Here is a 16,732-nt window from a genome sequence, read left to right as displayed (position 1 = left end):
CCTTGGGCACAGAGTATCTTGGTGCATGCAACACGATATACACATGCAAAATGGTCATTGGCAGAGGAAGCTCTAAATTAATAAAGCTGAGTAAGCAGGCTTTGTTCAAGTTGGGACGTTACGTCAAGAAGATGACCATTTTTTGTGTTTCAGACATGGAAATCCACGACGGTAGAGCCATGTAGCTCCGGGTTATGGAGAGAAAATTATAAGAAGCTAATTGTCGTTACACAATCCACCACGTTCCGGGATCCCTGGAATCGGTTCCTCATTGACCAGGCTTACCCTTAAAAAATGATCCTAAACAAGATGTTTCTCTTTTCAGAGAAGTATGCAGAGAAGTTATGCTTAGAAACGCATAGAGTGAATAACATTTTTGGATTTTCAAGCACATAGCAACAATAAAAAATGAATTTTCGGATGTTCCGGTTTTCCGGAACCGGTTCTCAATAATTAGTGAGTATTAATATCTTTAATCAAAGTCCACGTGTATACCTTTCTAACGATACTTGAACGGTCCTGATTACTTGTTTGCTTGCCAAAGTAAGGATTCCTTAAGCGGTATTTTTCAGTTGAAGCAGGTTCCCGGCCGGTGACCACAGTGACCTAATCCGGATTTCTCCGGTGGTTTTCAAAACTAGACAGGTGCCCCTTTCATTTGAGCCAAAGAGATCGATCCAAAATCAAAAATGACCCCGGGGACTTATTTGTAACATTTTTTAGGGACTAATAAGGTTAAAAATTATCAGTTAATTAATTCTGAGAAGCTTTGAAGTCTAAAGATTTTGTTAGATAAGCAGAAATCAAATGAATGGGTTGGAAGCTTTTTTTTTTAAATTTCTCCTTGATTTTGAATGGTAAAATTAAAAAGATCATCACAAATCGAGCTATTTATTGTGAGGATTAGTTTTACATAACTACTGAGGATAGACAAAATGATCGGGACAGGCAAACATTTTACTTTTCAAAAAATGATGAAAGTACTGTAGCTTTTTGAAAAGTGCATAAAAAAATCTGAAATTTTTACTGGAAGTTGATCAACTAGTTGTGTATCAATGGTCAAAATTTGAGAAAGATCGGGCTATTCTACATGATGTTAGAGAGATTCTAGGAAATGTCATAATTATCCGATACCCATCTTTGAACTGTTATATCTCCGGATTCAGTGAACCAAATGCAATGAAATTTAAAGCGTTTATGACTCATATAATGAGCTTTGAAAAAAGTTTAACTAAATCTGAAATTATTATTAAGAAAAAAAGTAACAGCGATTTAATTTATTTTATGATTTTTTGATAAATTGGTCTAATTTTAACATGCTTCCCATTACTTTTTCAATTTATTACTGGTTATTTTTTTTATTTACTGTCAAAACATATTCATATTGAAGTCAAGTAGAGGGAATTCAAATAAACTATAATTACCATCTCGAATTTTAAAACGATGTTGAAATTTTCGATAATTTAGTGTTATAACAGAAAAATAATCTCAACGCTATAATTTTCTACAGTGTTAACAATTTAAGGTTATGTCAAAAATTTGTGAAAGTTTATTATATAAGTCATAAACTCTCAAAATTTCATTGCATTTGGTTCATTGAGTCCGGAGATATAACAGTTCAAATTTGGCTATCGAATGATTATGACTTTTTCTAGAATCCTTTGAACTTCATGTAGAATAGTCCGATCTCTTCCAAATTTTGACCATTGATACACAACTAGTTGATCAACTTCCAGTAAAAATTTTAGATTATTTTATGCATTTTTCAAAAAGTTATAGCGTTTTCACCATTTTTTGAAAAGTCAAAATTTTGCCTCTCCCGATCATTTTATCTATCCCCTGTATTTCTACGGGCCCTACCCAGGTAACTGTGTCACCGAACTGCATGTACCAAAATTTTGAAAGTTATCTACATACACTCTCCACCGGCGAAAGGTGACATCGTTCGAAAGCCATCGCACCCGCATCTCAACGGCGTAGCTTTCTATTTGCAATGACATGGGTATTACGACAAAATGGAACACCTGAACCACTCTACATTGCACTGCCGTCAGTGGCATCAGCAGCCATAGATGTTGTTCCAAAATTAAGCCGAACGTTTGTATAACATACATTTCTATGTCATTTTTTTAGTGTAGCCGTAGTCTGGTCTGGTCGGTCCGGTCAGCATCGGTCTAGCTCTATGTACTATCGAGCGATGGCTTAGAAAACTTTGAATGATTCACCTAGTCATGGTGTGATCTTTCTTATGGTGTGGATGCATACAAATAAATGAATCAATTTTGTTAGATTTTTGATAATCTTAGCAGCAATCATAAAGAATATTGTTTAGATTTGTGCCTATTTCTCAAATCATACGAGCAGTGCTGTTAAAAATGTCATAAATTGCATGTGACTTTTGAGTTTGATCATATCACGCTCTTGAGAATGTAATTTAGTTAATTGCTAATTTATCTACCTCAAGTAAAAGTATCGACGATATCGTTAACTTTCAATAAGTAACATTATAGATGTATAATGTTAACGGACATTAATTCACACAGAAAAAGGTGTAAACTCAAAAATGTCATGACATTTGTTTCATGACATTCCGGGACATTTCCCACCACTGGATACATCTATACAAGTTGTGAAACTCGATTGGAACAACATATCATTCGCATTGTCGCAGCTCTGCTTTCAAAAAATCAATTTCCTCTAAAATGAAATCACGCCCTTTCGGCAGGTAGGTACCCCCACAAAAGGGGCCCGTGCTCGAAAAAGGCAAAACTGTTTCACCTTTCCCATGGCATTCTGGCATATTACGCAAAAACGCGGTGTCGATGCACTCTGGTGTGCGCTTCTCTGCTGCTGCTGCTGCTCGCGTGGTGGTCGCCGAATTGGCAGATCAACGGCGCCGCTAGCACTGGTGACGAGGCTTGATCGTCGATCGTCCACCATCTAGTTAGCCTAGCGAGCCGAACGGGTTACCCGTACCGCCCGACCGGTCGCCATATTTCCATCTAGATGGTCGTTGTTGGTTGAAGGCCTACAGCCTACTGCGCTTTCGACGCTTTTGGACATTTTCGGTTCGACCGAAAAATGTCCGAAAGCGCAGAGCATTATAGTGAATCAACGGTCTCCATCGTAAGGTGAAACGCGACTGCATCCGTCCTAGGTAGTAGGAGGTGGGTGGCCATGTTTTCCGTTTGTTTTTTTTTCGCAGGCAAAGCCATCTTTGATCGAGGTTTTTGTTTTTCTTTCTCGACCGATGGACGTGATGCAGCAGCGTGCTGTCGCGCTGTTCGTAACGTCGTAATTACCAAAATAATCATCAAAATAAGAGACCAGAGCAGCAGTAGTACATATGTAGGTACGGTTTATTTGTAGGGGAATTGGGGGTCAAATAAACATCCTGTTTTCATAAATTTTTGTCATGATTCTGAAGTACATGCGGCATGATATTATGATTAGATTATTTTTTTCAATTTTTGCCGATGAAACCAAACTCATAAAAGAACGAAACAAGTTTCAAGAATAAGGCTTATAGGTTTATAAATTAGGGCCATGGTTCTAGTGTACATGCGGCATGATATCATCTTTTTTAATTCTACGTATGGAAAACGTAACACCTATGTTATGTTACGGCAAAACGAGTCATGATATCATGCCGCTTTTTGTGGTGTATTTTCATAACATAAACACATGTATCGCTAAATCATGATATGGATTTTTACCCGTGTAGGCTGAAGGATTAAATAGTCTTTTAGAGTTCAAATGATGGATTTTGGTAGGCAAATCCATCGCTACATGGCGAGGATGTGCTTTTAAACAGCACTACTAATTGGCGTTTGACAGCTCGGATGTGCTGAAAGTTGCTGAGGCACTAAACATAAGAAGGCTCGCGATATTAAAAATATAAAGTGTTTAATACACAGTTTGAGCACAGCTGCTTCAGTGCATTAAAAAACTCAAGCATTTTCGTGACGTTTGTGCGTATATTGCAAATGTATTCTGCAAGGTTATTCTCCAGACATCAAAAAGTCGTATGTGATGCTGAATATTATAACAAAGTAGACTCCTTAAAGGAATACTGAAGAAAATCTTCGAAGGAATTCCTGAAGCAGCCATTGGAAGAACTCGGGAAGCAGCCTTTGATGAAATTCTCGAAGATTTTTTAAAGGAATCGTTGAATATATCTCCGAATATTTTTTTTTGAAAATTTCATGAAGAAATCATTAGATTTGACCTTTCTAAAATCCTTTTAGAGCTCCTTAAAAAGTCCGGAAAAGTTCCGGAATTAATATTTGGAAGAATCCACGAACCAATGTCGATTAAACTATAGCAAATAGCAATATGCTAACCCCCAAACAATTGCACTTTAGAAGGCATCTTCGGATAAATACCTGAAGGAATTCTTGGATGAATTCCTGATAAGAACCTTCGAAGAAATTCTTGGAGGAGTTCCTGAAGGAATACTTGAAGAAATTACTTAGGCAGAGTAATTCTTTAAAAAAAGAATTTTGAGGAACTTCACAGTTTTTTTGAAAATATCTTGGAGCAATCCTAGGAAGAATTTCGCAATAATATTTTGGAGGAATTTTCAATGAAATCCTTCAAAGTATTTCTTTGAACTTTGGGAAAATTAGAAAAGACATTCATGGAGGTATTCCTGAAACATGAATTTGAAACATTCTCTGTGGGATCCTGGAGGAATTCTTGACTGAAGCTTTGAATGACTTACCGAAGAAAAACTTAAAAGAATTACTCTTGAAGAACTTTTTGAAGAAATATTTTCGGGAACTACATAGCAAAACTTTGGAAAAATTGTTTACACCTGAAAGATTTTTCGGAAATATTCAAAAGTTTCTGATACAAAATCCTTGGATAAGTTGCCGAAGCTATCATTTCACGAGTTTCCAAAGTATTCTTTGGAGGAGTTTCTGGAAGTACACGTCAGAAAATTTTAACAGGAATCCATGGATGAGTTCTGAGAGTTTTCTAAGTTTACAAGTTCCTAAATCAATCATTGAAGGAATTCCCGTAGAAATCTTTGAGTTTTTTTTATGAATCCATGAGGATGTTCTGGAGGAATTTCTGAAAAGATCATTGGGAGAACTCCTGAATAAATCCTTGGATACAATTCCGTAAAAAAAATTGAATTGGAGTTTCTGGAGGAATTCCCGAAGGACAATTGGTTCAAAATTGACTGAGTTATAGTGCAAAACAGACGAATATAGAAGGCACCGCCCAAGTGTCGCGATACCCTACCACGATTTTATCATTTGTTCCAGGTATTTTGAAATCTGGATCACTGTGTGATGCAATCCTTGGAGGAATTGCCATTTTTGGAACATTTCCGGTGAGAATCGTCGGAAGCCTTTCTGAAGAAAACTTTCTAGAACTTCTTGATGGACTTTTTCAAAATTATATTGGAGGAATTGCTGAAAGAATCTCTGGACGAATTGCAAGCGAAATTTCTGGAAGAACTCCTCGGGAAATTCATTTTCGGACTCCTGGAGAAATGCCTGACTGTTAACATGGAGGATCATTAGTGACAATTATAAGCAGGAATCGTCGCGAAAACATTCTCTCTGTCGCTGGAGGAACACAAGTGAAATGAACTACATACAAACATTACTTCTTAAAAGTCTCCAGAATCAACCTGTGAAAGTATTCTACTGCCTTACATAACAAATATAGAGCCTTTAGAGGACATGCACATGTATTTAGAATGCACGCTAGCACCACGATGCGGTTTAACTATGTACACAAATTCCCACAACTTGAGAGCCATATGAGTTCTCGACAACTTCGTTGAAGACACGAAAGCCGAGGACGTCAGAATAATGAGATGTCACCCATGTCAAAAAGCAGAATGTGAAAGGCATACAGTACCATCAATTAGCGGTGACATTGCGTTCCAAATTGTACGCCATTTGAGAACTTAAAGACTACGATTGCAAAACTCGTAACTGAGTTTGTTATAATTTTGATATAGAGATGATCAGCTCACATTTTATTTTTTTACAACTGTTTTTGTTATAATTCTGGTAGGGTGCCTGTACCAGTTATCGCACCACCTAAGAAAAACTAATTCTACAAAAACAAAAAGAAGACCGACGAATGTCAACTATATGTCAAATGATTGATTACTTTTCATTCATCATTCATTTATTTAGTATTACATCAAATTCAAGATAAAACTGAATCAACAATATTTCTCCATAATACACGGTTCGTGGCTGCCGCTCTCCATCCTCGGTCGCGCCCAATGCTCGCCAAGTCACGTTCCACCTGGTCCGCCCATCGTGCTCTCTGCGCTCCACGCCTTCTTGTGCCAACCGGATCAGTTGCAAACACCAGCTTTGCAGGGTTGTTGTCCGGCATTCTTGCAACATGCCCTGCCCACCGTATCCTTCCGGCTTTGGCCACCTTCTGGATGCTGGGTTCGCCGTAAAGTGCAGCGAGCTCGTGGTTCATTCTTCTCCGCCACACACCGTTCTCCTGCACGCCGCCGAAGATCGTCCTTAGCACGCGTCGCTCGAAAACTCCGAGTGCTTGCAGGTCCTCCTCGAGCATGGTCCATGTCTCGTGCCCGTAGAGGATTACCGGTCTTATTAGCGTTTTGTACATGGTGCATTTGGTGCGTGGATGAATCTTTTTCGACCGCAGTTCCTTCTGGAGCCCGTAGTAGGCCCGACTTCCGCTGATGATGCGCCTCCGAATTTCACGGCTCACGTTGTTGTCAGCCGTTAGTAAGGATCCGAGGTAGACGAATTCCTCCACCACCTCGAAAGTATCCCCGTCTATCGTAACATTACTACCCAGACGGATCGGGTCATTTTCGGTTCCGCCTACCAGCATGTACTTTGTTTTTGAGGCATTCACCACCAGTCCGACCTTTGCTGCTTCGCGTTTCAGGCGGGTGTACAACTCTGCCACCGTTCCAAATGTTCTTGCAATAATGTCCATGTCGTCCGCAAAGCACACAAATTGACCGGATTTTGTGAAAATCGTTCCTCGGCTGTTGAGCCCGGCTCGTCGCATCACACCTTCCAGAGCGATGTTGAAGAGTAGGCATGAGAGTCCATCACCTTGTCTCAGTCCCCGGCGAGATTCAAATGAACTGGATAGTTCACCCGAAACCCTTACGCAGTTTTGCACACCGTCCATCGTTGCTTTAATCAGTCTAGTCAGCTTCCCAGGAAAGCCGTTTTCGTCCATGATTCTCCATAGCTCTGCGCGGTCGATACTGTCGTATGCCGCTTTGAAGTCGATGAACAGGTGATGCGTTGGGACCTGGTATTCACGGCATTTCTGGAGGATTTGCCGTACGGTAAAGATCTGGTCCGTTGTCGACCGGCCGTCGATGAAGCCGGCTTGATAACTTCCCACGAACTCATTTGTTTTAGGTGACAGGCGACGGAAGATGATCTGGGATAGCACTTTGTAGGCAGCATTCAAAATAGTGATCGCCCTGAAGTTCTCACATTCCAAATGGTCGCCTTTCTTGTGAATGGGGCAGATTACCCCTTCCTTCCACTCCTCCGGTAGCTGTTCGGTTTCCCAGATCCTGACTATCAGCCGATGCAAACAGGTGGCCAACTTTTCTGGGCCCATCTTGATGAGTTCAGCTGCGATACCATCCTTACCAGCTGCTTTGTTGGTTTTGAGCTGGTGAATGGCATCCTTAACTTCCCTCAGCGTGGGAGTTGGTTCGTTTCCGTCCTCCGCTGCACTGGCGTCGTCGTTTCCTCCATTGCCGTGGGCTCCCGCGCCTACGTTCTCCACGCCGTTCAGGTGCTGATCGAAGTGCTGCTTCCACCTTTCGATCACCTCACGTCCGTCCGTCAAGAGGCCTCCGTCTTTATCCCTGCAGATTTCGGCTCGCGGCACGAAGCCGTTGCGGGATGCGTTGAGCTTCTGATAGAACTTCCGTGTTTCTTGGGAACGGCACAGCAGTTCCATTTCTTCACACTCCGCTTCTTCCAGGCGGCGCTTTTTCTCCCGAAAGAGGCGGGTCTGCTGTTTCCGCTTCTGTTTATAACGTTCCACGTTCTGTCGAGTCCCTTGCTGCAGCATTACCGCCCTCGCTGCATTCTTCTCCTCCAAAACCGTTCTGCACTCTTCGTCGAACCATTCGTTCCGTCGATTCCGTTCCACGTATCCGATGGTGCTCTCGGCTGCGTCGTTGATGGCTGCTTTCACTGTACTCCAGCAGTCCTCTAGAGGGGCCTCATCGAGCTCGCCCTCGTCTGGCAACGCGGCTTCGAGATTCTGCGCGTATGCTGAGGCGACATCCGGTTGCTTCAGTCGCTCTAGGTTGTACCGTGGCGGTCGCCGGTACCGTACATTGTTGATGACGGAGAGTTTTGGGCGCAGTTTGACCATCACCAGATAGTGGTCGGAGTCGATGTTGGCGCCACGATAGGTCCTGACGTCGATAATGTCGGAGAAGTGCCGTCCGTCAATCAGAACGTGGTCGATTTGAGATTCCGTCTGCTGTGGTGATCTCCAGGTGTAACGATAAGGGAGGCTGTGTTGGAAAAAGGTGCTACGTATGGCCATATTTTTGGAGGCGGCGAAATCAATGAGTCGTAGGCCGTTTTCGTTCGTCTGCTGGTGGGCGCTGAACTTACCAATCGTCGGTCTGAATTCCTCCTCCTGGCCTACCTGAGCGTTCAAATCTCCTATGATGATCTTGACGTCGTGGCTTGGGCAGCGATCGTACTCACGTTCGAGCTGCGCGTAAAATGCGTCCTTGTCATCATCAGTACATACTTCCGGAGTGTGGGCTGTGCACGTTTATTATGCTGAAGTTGAAGAATCGGCCTTTGATCCTCAACCTGCACATTCTTTCGTCGATCGGCCACCAACCGATCACGCGCCTCTGCATATCACCCATCACGATGAAAGCTGTTCCCAGCTCGCGTGTGTTGCCGCAGCTCTGGTAAATGGTATGATTACCTCTAAACGTTCGCACCATGGATCCTGTCCAACACACCTCCTGCAGCGCTACGATGCCGAACCCGCGGTCCTTCAGTAGATCGGCGAGTATGCGGGTGCTCCCAATGAAGTTGAGAGATCGGCAGTTCCACGAACCGAGTTTCCAATCGCAAGTCCTTTTCGTTCGCTGGGGTCGTTGCCGTTGGTCTCGGTTCGTATTATTCTGTTGCTGATTTTCCGTTACAATGGTTTTTTACGGCTGGCTCGTAGGGCCTGACACCAACCCCCTACTTTCCGGAGGACCATAGTGCACAGTTGAGCTTAGAGTCCTTCCCTGGCACTCGGACGTATATCAGCCGCCCCTAACATGGGGATCAGACGCTGTTGTGAGCCGCTCCTCCTGGAGAACAGACGCTCAGGTTTACCGAAGCAAACCCCCCCCTTCCCTGTCAGCCTACGACCAAAGTTCCCACCGGGGTTGGTTACCCGATCTTCCCTAAGGTTGCTCATAGTTTCCGGCCGGTACCGCGTGGAGGTAGGGATAGGAGTTGCTGGGCAGAGGCTAGTGGATCACAACGGGATCTGAATTGCGCAGCATACCCAGCCTTTACCGTGCCGATTACTTTTCATACTTAACAGAAAAAAAATAAAAACCGAGAAAAAAAAATACTTTTAGTATTTATTACGGCGTGTGCCAATGATAGGAACCCTGGCCCTGTACCAGTTATGGACACATTTGTTAATTTGGGTTCCACTTCGCACTATTTACATGCATTCCTTATGGGATTTGCCATAACTGGTACACTATAGCGAAATTGGGTGCAAGGAGGTCGAAAAGTTAAGGAAAATGATTTATTTCTATCATAATTTTAAGCAAATTGTGAAGTTTGAATGATTGCAATCATCTTTTGTAATCGTAATCTGTTGTTCATGAATTTTTCTTGTTGATTTGTATCTTCAAAGGTTGATATACAACTATGGCGAATTTGAAGTACTATAGCAATAACTGGTACACTGAGCCTATAATATTAACATTTTGTCTATCAAAATATCTAAAAAGAAAGAAGAATCGGTGAAATAAGTTTCTTACGGAATTTAGCAACACCCTTTTTTGTCTACTCCCGATTTTGGCAATACCCGTTTTTCTTATCGATTTTGACAACAGCCGTTAGCCAAAAAGATGCATAAAAATAAAGAACCCACATTTTTTTTTACCGATAAACGTAAATTTCATCTCATGTTACCAAAATTGGTAAAGAACTATATATATTTTTTTATTCACTTACTGTATTATGAAGTTGACTAACGATTGTAGTGCGAATCGTTGTCAACATTTTTTTCCCAAAAAAAGGTTTTGAATTGTAACGATACATAACACATACAGTCTATCGTTAAAGCTCTGGAAATGATAACTGCTATCATCAATATGATTCGTTGTATCGTAGCTTTATAATCCAGTTTCTTGTAGTTTAAATTATTCGATAATGATAACCTGTATGGTTTTTCTAAAATATCGTTTTATTCAGGTTCTGGTTATGACATAAAATTCATTTGTTAAAACATGTTCGAGCACGTAACGTTCATTCGACCCTCACTTCCCCACCGTTCCGTGTCAGTCAGCAGATTGGAACGAGATTGCGTCAGTGAGTGTATGCGTGCTGCGCTAGTTGCCATCGGATGTGCCCGCAACGGTAGTGTTAGTGGTTACTTCTTTCAAGGGTGTGCTACTGCACAAATACACATGGCTTGGACGACGGCATGCTTTTTCCTCTAGATTTTTCTTCTTCGCCCCAAAAGAGAGAACCAACAAAAACAAAAATATTGTTATCCAAAGTTTAACACGACGCAATAAGGTTTGCCTTTCTTTTTCTTGTTGTTGGCCGTTTGCCTGATGGTGGTTGAATCCGTGGGGAGTGTGGAATGTTTTTTGTTGGGTTTTTGATGTTTTCGCCTTATTGCTGGCTTTTTCAGCGAGGGGAAGAAATGCTTCGAGAATGGGTTTCGATTGGCTTCTTTTCATAGCTATTATCCCTGGTATTATTTCACATGCGGAAAGGTGTGCTGGAATGCGTCATTATGAGCAAATAGCGACCGATTTAATATGCAAATCTCCATTGACTTCAGCTCTGGAGATTTATTTGTTGTTTTCGGCTTTCTATAGATTTTTTTCAGTTTAATTAGTACACTATAGAAACATGCAGTACATAATATCGTTCACATCATACGATGTTGTTGATTCTTAGAATGATAGTTATATTGTAGTTATACTTGTTATTATAATTCGATGATCGGATGATCATGGTTAAGATACAATATGTATTGCAATATATTGTATCTTAACCATGATCATCCGATCATCATTTCATTTCATCATCATTTGAGGTATCGTTACTCTTATGGTAATTCGAGATTGAATAAAACATTAATAGTTTGTGATAACATAAAAAAAACACTACGAAGGTAACCAACGATACACACTTGATTAGCAAACTCGCTGAATTGTTTCAACCTCGTTTTTATTATTAATTGTATTATTATATTTACCATAAAGTGACTATACCAGGAATCATTCGATACTTTTTAATGGAAAAAATGGCATTTTCAAATGCCAACAATACTTATCAACTCATTCGGAGGCATCATACGAACTCCGAAAATTATAACTGATATCATCAATATGATTTGTTTTATGTTCGATTTATAATCTTTCATTTTCATGATAACACGAATAATTAGAAAACGATATCCAGTACAATTGGTGTATGAAACCGTCTCATTCGGATCTATATCATCTTATTTACCTAGTTTATCATGCAGACACAATAATTGATTGTTATTGTTGTCTGCTTTTCAACAGTAATATGTAACTAACTATATCTTCCATCTTCCTCTCAATATCAATTGCAGATTTGCGAAACACCCAGGTGGTCCGGTACGGCAGCGAGGAGATCTCGGGCAATGACGAGGAGCATCCTCCCATGAACGAAGAGGAACGCCAGAAAGCGATCGAGATGCAGAAGGAAGGCTCGCGCAAGCGTCGCAGGAAGAAACGTACCAGTTCATCGTTGCAATCTACGTGCTTTCAAGGTGAGTGTCGGTAACAAAACCAATATAAAATGGAACCCTACAAATGCATTACGCCAATGTTATTTAAATAAAAATCAAACTTGTTATAAACTGGATAACGAAGTCCTGTCCGAGATTATTCAAGCGACATGCAAAAATATCTCAAAGAATATTCGAAAAACTCAGTGGGAAAATTTCTCAAATCCCTCCCACGAGTTCCTGCTGGCATTTCTGGTGGAATGCTAGCAGAAATCACAGGAGGTATTATTCATGGAGGCGAGAATTCTTGCATGCATTGCAGAAGAAATACTAGCAGAAATCTCAGGAGTAATTCCTTGAGGAGCCCCAGCAGATGCGCTTGCAGGAGAAATTTTAGCAGGAATCACAGGAGGAATTCTTGGAGAAATCCCTGAAGGATTTTGTTGTAAATTTCTTGATGGACTATCTGAAGGAATTTGTGTAGGAATCCCAGGAAGCATTCCTGAGGAAAACCCTGCACAAAATCTTGTAGGAATACCAGCAAGCATTTCAGGGAGAATCCCAGCAGGGACTCCTGGAGGACCTTCAGCATGTATTGTCGGAGGAATCTCAGATGGAAATCCTGTAGGCATTGTAGAAGAAATACTAGCACAAATCACAGAAGGAATTCCTGAAGTATCCTCTGCATTAATTTCTGGAGACATGTCAAAGGGCACTGATGGAGGAATTAAAGCAAGAACTCCTGGGAGTAATCCCAGCTGTAATTCCTGTCAGCATTCCTGTTGAAGTACTGGCAGGAATTACAGGAAAAAGCCCTGATTCTTCAAGGAGGCATTCCTGGAGAAATTCCTGCAAGCATTGCTGGAAGAATACTTGCAGCACAGATAACAGATGTTTCTCCGTGGGCAAAAATAGTGTAATGTTCTTGTTGATCAGCTCAGAAGTAGAGTCAAACGAGTTTACTACATTATTGTAGGTAAGAATAAAAAAGTTGTTGAAGAGTAGCGTTAGTGTGTGCATTTAGAAATTCCACTTCAAGGATTTTTTCTAGAAATTTCGTCAGGGTTTGTTCTGGAACTTATTCAGAAATACCTTTTGGAATGCCTCCCAGGATTTTTTACAAGACTTCTTCAGATTTTTTTACCACGTTGTCTTTCTTGGTATTCGTTTCTAAAGTCCTCCCAGAGATTCTTCCGGATTCCTGTTTCCATGAAGTCTTACCGGTATTCTTCTGGAGCAGTTCTTACAAGGAATCCTTCAGAAATTCTAGCTTTGGTAGCTCCATGAATTTAATCTAGGGTTTACTCCTGACATTCTTGTTGGAATTCTTCCGGAAAATCTTCCTGGGTGTTCTACTGAAATTCTTTCTATGATACCCTCAAGGGCTCCTCCATGGATTCCTCCAGGATACCTTAACCAATTCTTCAAGGGATTTCTCTAGGTATTCCTTAAGAGATTCCTTCAGGTATTTATCCAAGGAAGTTTTCTTTGGATTCTTGCAGGAGTTCATTATGGAGATTCTTACAGAAATTCCCCCCTAGAAATTCTTATTATGATACCACCCGGAATGGAGTGAAATACTCTAGGCATTTTTGCTAAGATCATTTAAGAAAATCTTCCTAAAGTTTTTCCAGAAGCTCTTTAGGTTATTTCTCCAGGAATTCCCCTAAAGATTTTATCCAGGTACTCCAGGAACTCTTCTTGGCCTTCCTCCCGGAATTCCAGCTGGGATCGATAAGCAATCCCTCCTGTGATTCTTCCAGCAGTTCATCCTAGGATTCCTCCAGATATTTTTACTATGATGCATACATACAGGAATGCTTCTAAAAAATTATCTTGCCATTCTGGTAGGAATACTTCTGTTTGCACAGTATTCCTAGGGTTTATTCAGAAATTCTTTCGATAATTCTACCAGGGATTCCTCCAAGGACTCATCTTGGAATTCTCCCAGAGATTTTCAACCGGGATTCCTTCAGAACTTTACTTTCTCATGGACTTCCTTCTGGAACTCCTCTTGGCCTTCCTCCAGGAATTACAGCTGGAAGAATGGTACTAGTTTTTCACGGGGATCCTACAAAATTTCTTTTCAGAACTTTTTTAGAGGCTTTCCCGATATTGCTCCCACACTTCCGTGCGCAGCGTAGTTGTCCCATATTCTTGCCAAGATTTCTGCCAAGATTTATCCTGAGAGTTTCTCTCAGGATATATCGAAGAAGTTGTCGCGGGATTTCCTCTAGAATTTTTGGTAGAATTTCTTATATAATAAACCTTACGTATTTTTCTTATTTTTTCACTAATTTTTAAGACATTTTTGTATATCTTGTTTGGTGATTTTTTTAATTTGGGCCATTTTTTGAACAAAAACTTTTAAAATTCCCTTATGAAAAAACTTGGAGAACTCAGGGAAATTATTTTGTGTTATGAGTAGAGTAGACACCATGAGTGATTGTTATCTGACAGGGACTACTTGCGTTTGTCATTTGCATTCAAGCGCTATGAATGCGATCGTTGCGCTAGCTCTAAAGGGTTGCCAGTTAGATTTCCTTATTGAAATGACGGTTGTGAGGGTATACACAAATTTCATATGCTAGCATAAACGTCTGTTGTCTGTGCTTGCAGCAATAACAAGAAAAATTCCTGGATGATTCCCATCCTTCATTCCTAAAGGAACCCCTGCCATTTCGGGAGAAAATTCTTCAGAAATTCTTGCAGGTACTTCGGGAGGATTCTTCTGGCAATACTATCATAAATCATAGGAGGCGAGAGTTCTTGCATACATTGCAGGAAGAATACTAGCAGGAATCACAGGAGTTATTGCTTAAGCAATCACAGCAGGGATTCTTGCTGGAGAAATCTGCGAAAATTTTCGAATTTTAGGAGTAATTCTTGGAGGAACCCCTACCAATCGGATGGTAGTAATTCTGGCAGGCCTTCCCTGAGGACTTCCAGCTGAAATTCTTGCTGGCAATTCCCCAAGATTACTACATACAGGCCTGGTAGCGAGTCACTTTTTAGTGATTTGGTCACTATTTTTGAGTCGGTCACTAAAAAGTCACTATTTGCATGAAAAAGTCACTAAAGTCACTTTTTTCAGTAAATTGGTCACTAAAGTCACTATTCTCGTTAATCTGACTACATTGAATAACATTTATTGTCAAAATTAATGAACAAATTTTTCTCAGAAACCTTATCCTTAAAAAAAAATCGGGTGCGCCGCTTATCACACTATTATTGTTCTTGTCTTTATTAACCTTCATCACGTTGGAAGCAGCTCGCTGACGTAGTACATATATATACGGTTTGGATCGAAATACCTAAAGGAGGGTTAATGCAAACTTTAGCTACAGTTTTCTCGTATTCCGAAGAAGTAAAAATGAATGTGTGGCTATGATCATAGATGAATTTCTGAAATATTATACTTTTTCAATAATAACATTGCAATGTTTCTTAAGTATTTTCATTTAAAATTTCAGTTTAATTATATCACCCTGTATCTTCGCATTATTTCAAACTGTTAAGAATTAGATGTTTGGATGGAGTTCAGCAGATCGGAATACGATAGCACATCCCCAGCTTTAGCATCCTATTCAACATCATATGCGATCGTGTGTTGATTGGGCAGTGCATTGTATTCCCCTGTATCAGTTAATCTTGGATAAATCGGAAATTTACAGCTCAAGAACTTTTATAGTAGGTAAAGAAAAGATTCTTTTTTTTTCATTGTTTTTTCAGTAGATTGCAGAGCTATTTATGTTACAAATGCGAGATGAATTTCTGATGAAACTATTGGAGGTAGTAGTGACATCATTTGATCATCATTTTTTTTTTACTGAAATCCGAAAAAGTTTATAATGATGTTTATTTACTTCTGATGAAAATATTCATAATTCTTCAAATATTTTTTTCATGAATCTTTCATTTATCTCTGGAGCTTTTCTTGGAATCTAATTTTATCAAAATGTCATCCAATATGCGATGGTGAGTTTCAACAAGAAACCTGCCAAAGTTTCTTTCGCAAAATTTGCTCAACTTCTGTAATTATTTTCATAAAATATAGATCAGTTTTTCAACTGCGTTTTCGAGAAATCGATTCAACAGTTTTTTTTTCAGAAATCCAGTTTCTGGGAAAGTTTTCCAGAAGTGAAAAGAATTAGAATTTGGGAATCTTGTACAAACAAAGAGTTATGAAAACATATATTTCTTAGAAACAGAAATACTAAACAGGTTGCAATGAAACATTGTTGTAATATTATCTATGTATGTAGGAATATTGTATGAAATTTTAATTTGATTTGGTCAATCCTTCAGAAAGTTGTGGTCGTATATTTGTCTCGGGAATCTATATTTTTTGTATTTGTTCTTCGAAGAAAATGAAATTTTCGTACTGGTAGGCAATGGCACAATATTTATTGTAAGAACGTGTGTGTTAGAATTCGTCCACAGTAAAATAAAATTAACAACAGATTCACCCAGGTGTGCGCTTCAAATTATGCCAATTACATGGTATTTCGGTGTAAAATAAAATTCCTTGAAAATAACAGGGGTTTCGAAGTTTCGGTCGCTCGGCTAGTATTCATCCAAGGATGTATTCGATCACCTGGCAATCATTTGACTCATTTATCCATAGCTCAGTTCAGAAGCCTAATATTAAAATGAGGTGTTCGGGAAACTTGTAGATAAGTGTTTTTCCTACAATTATCACCAAGGACTAACTCTCATATACACGGCGTGAGAGCGCTAGTAACACCTACTCATACTA

The 16,732-nt window shown here is 40.1% G+C and overlaps 1 protein-coding gene across 1 annotated transcript in view; it reads left to right on the top strand.

Moving 5' to 3' along the window:
* The window catches only part of LOC109431109 (uncharacterized), a 99,301-nt gene that overhangs the window by 31,079 nt on the left and 51,490 nt on the right, over positions 1–16,732 (top strand). Inside the window, exon 2 of the mRNA XM_019707281.3 lies at positions 11,836–12,015. Coding sequence (XP_019562826.2) covers positions 11,836–12,015 — 180 coding nt within the window. The remainder of the gene's footprint in view (positions 1–11,835; positions 12,016–16,732) is intronic.

Source organism: Aedes albopictus, chromosome 1 (genome assembly GCF_035046485.1).
Source record: "Aedes albopictus strain Foshan chromosome 1, AalbF5, whole genome shotgun sequence".
NCBI classification, from domain to species: Eukaryota; Metazoa; Arthropoda; class Insecta; order Diptera; family Culicidae; genus Aedes; species Aedes albopictus.
This window is presented reverse-complemented; position numbering and strand designations above follow the sequence as displayed.